Source organism: Bufo gargarizans, chromosome 7 (assembly GCF_014858855.1).
Source record: "Bufo gargarizans isolate SCDJY-AF-19 chromosome 7, ASM1485885v1, whole genome shotgun sequence".
Lineage (NCBI taxonomy): Eukaryota > Metazoa > Chordata > Amphibia > Anura > Bufonidae > Bufo > Bufo gargarizans.
In genome coordinates, this window is record NC_058086.1 from 173,757,728 (window position 1) to 173,767,328 (window position 9,601).

Genomic DNA, 9,601 nt, shown 5'->3' on the forward strand with positions numbered 1-9,601 from the left:
GCATTATTATCTTGGTTCTTGTGCAGCGGTATTATTTCCGTTAATTTATGGCGCTATAATGTTGACTCTTTATGGCGGTATTATTTTTGTTCTTGTACAGAGCATTAGGGTATGCCCTCCTGATGGATTTTGAAAAGCCTGTCTGAGTACGGCACGATATCAGTTTTTTAAGATGCAGCTTTTGATGCCGTGTTTTAAAGGGTTTTTTTTTTGTACAAAACGAATCCGCCACTTAAAGCCACAGTGGTTGTCTGATCGCAGTTTAGCTCCATTCAGTTGATTGAAGGTTCGAGCAGGTCCACAGCATCTGAATTGTTTTTTTGCCAACCTGGCATGAATGCTCCACCATGTGAGAAGAAAGGAGATGAGACATCTGTGATTATCTCGTGCCGTAGAGCGATGGTGCGGGTGAGAAATCTCTTTACCTGTCCTATAAATCACAGTATCCCCCCGATGTCTTCTCCATGAAGGGAGGCGCTACCGACGACGCAGGGGCCCCTGGGGGTCATACTGGGCAACTCTGTGATGAATAGAGAAAGTAATTACACACACGCATATATCACACGGCTCCGTAGACAGAAATATTAACTCCATAATGACCATAAACGCCTAGATCCTGTTCATATTGAGGATTTTGATGCTGCGGCATATACCGCAGCCGATGCTGCCGCGGTTTCTTTTCCAGTGGGGCAGTTACAACCTGTGAGCGGCAGTGCTGCCACCTATTGAAAACAATGGGAGGCAGACGGCACACAGCCGCCGGCGGGATTCCACCCTTGGTTCATAGCGATGCTCCCCTTCCACCCTGCAGTCGGGTCATTAGACTTTATTGTGCACATATCGGGCATTCACACAACAACATGATAAAACATTCTTCTAGTTAATAGGGCAGGACTACACAGCGATATTGGGGGCAGCAGGTGTTGTGTGTCCACGGATCGCAGTGCTGCCATAGAAATGAACGGGGTCTACGGCAGCACTGCTACACTGCGATCAGTGGTTGTGGTTGTAATAACCCAAATAATTTTATATCAGGTAACGCAGAGTGAATCATGAACGGCATAAAGAAAACCCCAGCCCCAATCCCTCTCTGACGGGGATTGAGCCTACTGGGCCAGTTCAGGCCATGGTTCTAGTCTGCCTGCTGCCCAGAAGTCCATGGGACCAGGGAACACATTATGCGCCAGAGTCCAGGTAGCACTGAACATGGGTAAGGCTGGAGGTCTCCATTTGTTGATTTATCTCAGCCTGGCACGCTGCATGAAATAATGGCTCCGTCATGTGGTAATATATCTCATAGGGACCGCTAAAAAAACAAAACTGTGGTATCACTGTAATCGTACTGACCCGGAGAATAAAGAGAACAGATCAGTTTTATTTCATAGGGAACAGTGTAAACACAAACCCATAAAACTATATAAATGTGGTATCACTGTAATCGTACTGACCCAGAGAATGAAGAGAACAGGTCAGTTTTATTTCATAGGGAACGCTGTAAACACAAACCCATAAAACTATATAAATGTGGTATCACTGTAATCGTACTGACCCAGAGAATGAAGAGAACAGGTCAGTTTTATTTCATAGGGAACACTGTAAACACAAACCCATAAAACTATATAAATGTGGTATCACTGTAATCGTACTGACCCGGAGAATAAAGAGAACAGATCAGTTTTATTTCATAGGGAACGCTGTAAACACAAACCCATAAAACTATATAAATGTGGTATCACTGTAATCGTACTGACCCAGAGAGTGAAGGGAACAGGTCAGTTTTATCTCATAGGGAACACTGTAAAAACAACTCCCATAAAACTATATAAATGTGGTATCACTGTAATCGTACTGACCCAGAGAATAAAGAGAACAGATCAGTTTTATTTCATAGGGAACGCTGTAAACACAAACCCATAAAACTATATAAATGTGGTATCACTGTAATCGTACTGACCGGGAGAATGAAGAGAACAGGTCAGTTTTATTTCATAGGGAACGCCGTAAACACAAACCCATAAAACTATATAAATGTGGTATCACTGTAATCGTACTGACCCGGGGAATGAAGAGAACAGGTCAGTTTTATTTCATAGGGAACGCTGTAAACACAAACCCATAAAACTATATAAATGTGGTATCACTGTAATCGTACTGACCCGGAGAATGAAGGGAACAGGTCAGTTTTATCTCATAGGGAACGCTGTAAACACAAAACCCATAAAACTATATAAATGTGGTATCACTGTAATCGTACTGACCTGGAGAATGAAGGGAACAGGTCAGTTTTATCTCATAGAGAAAGCTGTAAAAACAAAACCTATAAAACTATATAAATGTGGTATCGCTGTAATCGTACTGACCCGGAGAATGAAGGGAACAGGTCAGTTTTATTTCATAGGGAACACTGTAAAAACAGAACCCATAAAACTATATAAATGTGGCATCGCTGTAATCGTACTGACCCGGAGAATGAAGAGAACAGGTCAGTTTTATCTCATAGGGAACAGTGTAAAAACAAACCCATAAAACTATATAAATGTGGTATCACTGTAATCGTACTGACCCGGAGAATGAGGAGAACAGGTCAGTTTTATCTCATAGAGAAAGCTGTAAAAACAAAACCTATAAAACTATATAAATGTGGTATCGCTGTAATCGTACTGACCCGGAGAATGAAGGGAACAGGTCAGTTTTATTTCATAGGGAACACTGTAAAAACAGAACCCATAAAACTATATAAATGTGGCATCGCTGTAATCGTACTGACCCGGAGAATGAAGGGAACAGGTCAGTTTTATCTCATAGAGAAAGCTGTAAAAACAAAACCTATAAAACTATATAAATGTGGTATCGCTGTAATCGTACTGACCCGGAGAATGAAGGGAACAGGTCAGTTTTATTTCATAGGGAACACTGTAAAAACAGAACCCATAAAACTATATAAATGTGGCATCGCTGTAATCGTACTGACCCGGAGAATGAAGAGAACAGGTCAGTTTTATCTCATAGGGAACAGTGTAAAAACAAACCCATAAAACTATATAAATGTGGTATCACTGTAATCGTACTGACCCGGAGAATGAGGAGAACAGGTCAGTTTTATCTCATAGGGAACAGTGTAAAAACAAAACCCATAGAACTATGCCGCAATTGTGTTTTTTTTCCAATACTACTTCATATGGAATTTTTGTCCACTTCCCACTATAGTTCAGCTTTGCCAGACACTTTGGATGGCAGTTTATGTATTGGGAGAACAAAAGGATCAGTCGAAAATATTAATTTCTTCCAATCCTTGTGTCCCCAACATCATCTGTTCGTAGAGAGTATGCCGCTCCCCACACACATTAGTGTGTCGGCCAAACGCCCTGTTCTCGGCAGGTTAGGCTGACAAGACTAATGTGCATGGTCAGCTTAAGTGGTAGTCCAAAATCCTAGACTTCCTGATTCATTTATGCTAGGCTGTGATCTGATGGCCCTTTTCTGCTTGTTTTTCAGTGAGTATTCTGTGCCAAAATCCACTAACAAATCCGTCTTTCATCGTAGTTAATGGAAAGTTTATGCCATAATTTATACAACACTGTTTCTAAAACAGTTGCAGAAAAATAAGTGATGTCTGCCTTCTTGGCATGGTTTCCAGGCTTGTATATCTGCTGGAGATTTGGGTGTATTTGAGCATACCCTCAAAGTCTTATCTTAAACAATATTAGTCTAGAATAACAGAGATCAAATACAAAGACCGGCTTTTTATGCTAGTCTTTGTTCCCCGATCACATCCACTTGGAGTTGTGAGGATGGCACAAAAACATACTGGCATTTAAAAAGTCACAAGAAAGGATTCTTGCAATTATTTTTTTTTGCCAAAAACTGGGGCAAAAATGTTTGTAAATGACCCCCTACATATTTAGTTTTTGGTGCAAATCTAAAGGGTGGACTTTTACACTTATTCCTGCTGGATTCAGTTGTGACTACGAATCAAATAACTATCAAAAACTGCATGTATGTTTACAGCCTTAGGCCTCTTTCACACGGTCAGTATTTGGTCAGTATTTTTGAATCAGTATTTGTAAGCCAAAACCAGGAGTGGGTCCAAAACACAGAAGACGCACAACATTTCTATTATACCTTTTCTCTCCAGGTCCCTCTTCTGGCTTTGGCTTACAAATACTGACAAAATACTGACCATGTGAAAGAGGCCTTATTGGAATGTTACAAATTGAATTACTTTATGAATTGACCAACAAATCACAACATCTATTTTTATTCCTAACAGAATATCTCAGTAAGACGTCTGATGGGAACGTCATGTTATCACAGAATTATATAGAAGAAGATGGAACCATCGTGCAGCGCTCTTCAGGAGAAAACCTAATTACCTTGATTGTATATCCAGGACTTAACGTTACATATCTTTCGTGTAATCCGCCTAATCATGAGGAACCTTCTCCTGACCAATCACAGATTGTTACCACAAGTCCAGATCTATTATATAATCCTCCTAATCATAAGGAACCTTCTGTTGACCAATCGCAGATCGTTACCACAAGGCAGAAGCGGGATAAAAGGTTCCAGTGTGGAGAATGTGAAAAACGGTTTACAAGCAGCTCATGTCTTTCTAAACACAGAAGAATTCACACAGGAGAGAAGCCATATTCATGTTCGGTATGTGAGAAACGTTTCACAAGGAAATCAGATCTTATAAAACATGAGAGAATTCACACAGGGGAAAAGCCATATTCATGTTCAGAGTGTGAGAAATGTTTCACAGAAAAATCAAGTCTCCTTATACATCAAAGAATACATACAGGAGAAAAGCCGTACCCATGTTCAGAATGTGGGAAACGTTTTACAAATACATCACATCTTATTAAGCATAAGAGAATTCACACAGGAGAGAAGCTGTATTCATGTTCAGAATGTGGGAAATGTTTCACAGAAAAATCAAGTGTCCTCATACATCAGCGCATTCACACAGGAGAGAAGCCGTATTCATGTTCAGAATGTGGGAAATGCTTTACTAGTAAATCACATCTCGTAAAGCATGAGAGAATTCACACAGGAGAGAAGCCGTATTCGTGTTCAGTATGTGGGAAGCGTTTTACAGAAACGTCAAGCCTTCTTATACATCAGAGAATTCACACAGGGGTGAAGCCATTTTCTTGTGCAGAATGTGGAAAATGTTTTACAAATAAATCACATCTTATAAAACATAAGAAAATTCACACAGGAGAGAGGCCACATTCATGTTCAGAATGTGGGAAATGTTTTATAGAAAAAGCCAAACTTCGTTATCACCAGAGCATTCACACAGGAGAGAAGCCGTATTCATGTGCAGTATGTAAAAAATGTTTCACAAATAAATCATATCTTGTTAGACATGAGAGAAGTCACACAGGACAGAAGACATTTTGATGTTTTACAAGTAAATAAAAGCTTGAAACTCATCATTCACATTATATTTTTTGTTTGGAATGTAGGAAATGTTATAAAAGGGGGAAAAGTAACCCATCAGTTATTTCACAGACCATTAAAAGACTATGAACACCTTAAAGGGAACCTGTCACTTCCAAAAACCATCCCAAGCCACCAGCAGTACCTGACAGTAGCCAGCAGCGCGTTTCCGACGATAATTTTCTTCCTGAAGGCCGATGTAGCTAAAGCTCAGAAAACGTTCTTTTATCCCCTGCCGACACGCTTCTCTAGTCATGCTTAAAGTCAAGGGGGCAGCGGCCTCCTTGCTTCAAGTCAAGATAACCACGCCCCCTTCCCTGCCCCTTCGCTGTGATTGACAGCGCTTATGCAGAGAGTTCGGCAAAGCCAGCCGAACTGCCGGCTTTAAGTCACAGCGAAGGGGTAGGGAAGGGGGCATGGTTATCTTGACTTGAAGCAAGAAGGCCGTCCTAAAAGGGGGACATGCCAAAAGGTGACTCAAATGACAATCAGGGCTGCCAGTAAATAATAATCCATCTTCCTGACACCTAGCCTACTAAAAAGTGTTAGTATGTTATTTTACAGGAAGGAATACAGGACCTCCACATCAATGCTCGCCACCCATGCCCCTTCCCTAATTCCTCTCTTATGATGTGTGCCAGTACAAAAAATCCCCCCTTACCTTTCAGATCAGACCCCCATATAATTTCTATCCCACAGGGAATGGTACTGTCGCTTCTTGACTTCCTTGTAATTACGTCACCTGCAGACGTTCTCCGATGATTCAGTGGCAGTTGGACGCTTGTTGAGGACTTTGTGGGATGATTCCGGGCATGGACCTGATCCTTATCGTAGCAAGAGTGAAGGAAATTGTATTTTACTTTGGGAGAAATGGCAGTGAGGTAGAGCCCGCGATAAATGACAAATACACTCACTGAATATAAAATACAGCACTCGGCAGAGCACAGTGGACTCTACAAAGGGAGATTGCTCTTTAGTTCTGTCTCAGTGCACTGAGGATTGCCTTTCCCCTTACTACTGTTCATCCACTTTGCTGCAACTGTAAAGTGCTGTGGATTTACTGCCCGCAATTCTGCAACCACAGCTTGCCCCATGTGGACGATACTACAGAGGTTTACAAGACAGGAAGCTCTTGTATCCAGATAGGAAGTCATGGCCGCACATGTGCACAGGTCTCGCCATCCTCTTCTCTGGCAGTTTTGGAAAGAGCTGAGCAACCTTACTCACCCTTTTCTAATAGCTTCTACAGCTGTGAATGAAGACATCTGTGCACATGCGCGGCCACGTCTTCGTTTATTCTCCACCTGGATGCCGTGCCGGCCATACCAGGTGATTCCAGGAAGCTCTATTCTCCACAGAGGTTTGGATCACATAGAAGGATAAGGCTCGCCCACATACTGCAAGAGTTCCCAGGAATATCTCTGCCAGATTGCCACACTTCCTTGGCTTAGGCCGGGTTCACATCACCTGATGATCCATCAGAAGAACTGAAAACTAAAGAGAACAGATCTTGTAGAAAAATGTATCCTGTGCATCAGTTATGCCCATTTGGAATAAGTTTAAAGCAGGGCTTTTTTCCCCTCTAAAATAACGGATCTCAGACTGGAATAGCTAAAACGGAACTGAGCAGAGCAGATACTTAAATGCAGCTTTCATTTTTTTTCTTTATTTTTATGTCCTTCTGTTGAATCAGAAGCATAGAAAAATAAACAGTGATGGTAAACCCACCATATCTCAATTTGTATCCAGGGTGGGCAACCTGCGGAACTCCAGCTGTTGTGAAACTACAAATTCCAGCATGCTCCATTTATTTCTATGAGAATTCGGAGAAGAGCAGAACAAGTATGAATGCTTGGAGTTGTAGTTTTACAACAGCTGGAGTTCCACAGATTGCCCACCCCTATAGGCCATATCTCATCTTGCATCCAGGCTAGAGGCCATAACTTATCTTGTATCATGGATAGAGGCTTGATCTCATCCTGTATCTAGGCTAGAGGCTGTATCTCATCTTGTATCCAGGCTAGAGGCCGTATCTCATCTTGTATCCAGGCTAGAGGCCGTATCTTATCTTGCATCCAGGATAGAGTATCTCATCTTGTATCCAGGCTAGAGAGCGTATCTCATCGTGTATCCAGACTAGAGGCTGTATCTCATCTTGTATCCAGGCTAGAGGCCATATCTTATCTTGTATCTAGGATAGAGGCTGTATCTCATCCTGTATCTAGGCTGGAGGCTGTATCTCATCTTGTATCCAGGCTAGAGGCTTTATCTCACCCTGTATCCAGGCTAGAGGCCACATCTTATCTTGTATCCAGGCTAGAGGCTGTATCTCATCCTGGATCTAGGCTAGAGGGTGTATCTCATCGTGTATCCAGACTAGAGGCCGTATCTCATCTTGTATCCAGGCTAGAGGCCGTATCACAGAGTGGACCAGAGGAGGAGACATTATGGAGGACCGTTACCAACTGTGACTTGAAGTGGGGACTAGTCCACTTGATTGTTGAGCACCTAACAGTCAATCCTGAGCTGTAGGTATCAACTCATTGATCTGACCCGGCGTTGGAATTGCTGGGCAATGTGACTGTACCCTATTGTGCCACTCCAGCACCCCGTGTCAAATCTGTCCACCATATTTGATTCAGATTGATGACTGGCACTCCGCTGACAGAAGGATCCCCTGTTCTCATGACTGTATGTAAGTAAATATCTTCTTATTCTTGGGTCGCAGGACTGGACGGCCTCTCTCCTCCTCTCACTATTATCCGTGGGTCCAATTTTTTAGTATCATACATTGAGTTACACCGGTGTATCAAAATCGGTGTTATACACCCGTTTCACGGAGCTCGCATTATGCTATGGTTCTCCGCTATCCTTAATACTGTTTGGATTATTTGTCATTATTCACCCCCTGATGATCCCACACCGTGGGGGAAACGCGTTGGGTTATTTTTTCTTGCTATGATTAGTGTATGTATCACACTTTCGTACTAGGGTGTGTTTTTAGATTTCTCGATTCACTTTGTACCTTCTGATCAGTTCCTGTATCATTAGGGTCGTATATAAGGTTCATCCCTTTGTTTTGTATGTCTGTCCGTTCGGTAGTCTACCATCAGGCTAGTACCCTAGCCGTCGTCATTATTTGAGGGTTAGGTAGGAGGTGCTAGCCGAGGTTCGAGGACAGGGAGTCCCCACCATCAGGGGCCGTTCTGGGCTAAGGTGTATATCAGGGTGTGAGTCTAGGGATATTCTTTCCCCCCCCCCTTCCTTTCTATCAGGGGCTAGTCTTAGTCGGTGGTATTCCTACCGTAGTGATTGATGTTTGTCCGTCATTTATATACAAGGACTTTATGTTCAATGAACAACTGTCCTTGTGCTGTCTTGCGGGGCTCCAGCGGGAGCAGGGAACTCGTGAACTGGCTAATGAGGGTAAAAAATTGCAAACACGCAATCCCCATTTCTACACTATTATGTCACGTACCACGAGTATGGATATATTCCAAGAAGTCCTGGAAAAGGAGCTGAAAACTTACACAAGGAAACTAATGAAGTTAAGATAGTTTAACCCCTTCCCAGCTTAAGGCTCTGTCAGAGCTGCAAACCTCAAAGGGGGTTGTTATTAAGATGGCGGACAAGGGGGGAGCGGTGGTGGTCTTGGACAGGGACATGTATAATAACCAAATGTTGGATATATTGTCCGATGCATCCACGTACAGTAAATTATCTAAAGACCCTTTAATGGATTTTAGAAAACAATATTTGACATTAGTACAAAAGGGTCTAAACATGGATGTCCTTACGGACACAGAATATAGATATCTGTGTGTGGATGCACCGGTGACACCAATAATGCATGCCCTGCCCAAGGTCCACAAACAGATCAACCCTCCCCCCTTGCGACCAATAGTATCAGGGATAGGATCCCTAACTAAACGCCTGGGCAGTTGGCTGGATAATATTTTACAGCCAATAGTCAGGCGTGTTCCAGGGTTCCTAAGGGACACGTCAAACGTCCTAAGAGCCATGTACAATTTAAAGTGGCAGCCAGAGTATAAGTGGATCACGGCTGATGTTGTGGCCTTATACCCATCTATCCCTCACAGGGTCGCTTTGCTGGCTATGGCGTTTCACCTACATACTTTATACCAGACACAGT

At 42.6% G+C, this 9,601-nt stretch overlaps 1 protein-coding gene across 1 annotated transcript in view; it reads left to right on the forward strand.

Annotated features, from left to right (window-relative positions):
• LOC122943598 (zinc finger protein 436-like) overlaps nt 1–5,441 on the forward strand; it is a 247,783-nt gene extending 242,342 nt beyond the window's left edge. The window contains exon 9 of the mRNA XM_044301467.1: nt 4,271–5,441. Within this exon, the coding sequence (XP_044157402.1) occupies nt 4,271–5,409 (1,139 nt within the window). The 3' untranslated portion in view covers nt 5,410–5,441. The remainder of the gene's footprint in view (nt 1–4,270) is intronic.
• The last annotated feature ends 4,160 nt before the right edge of the window (nt 5,442–9,601 follow it).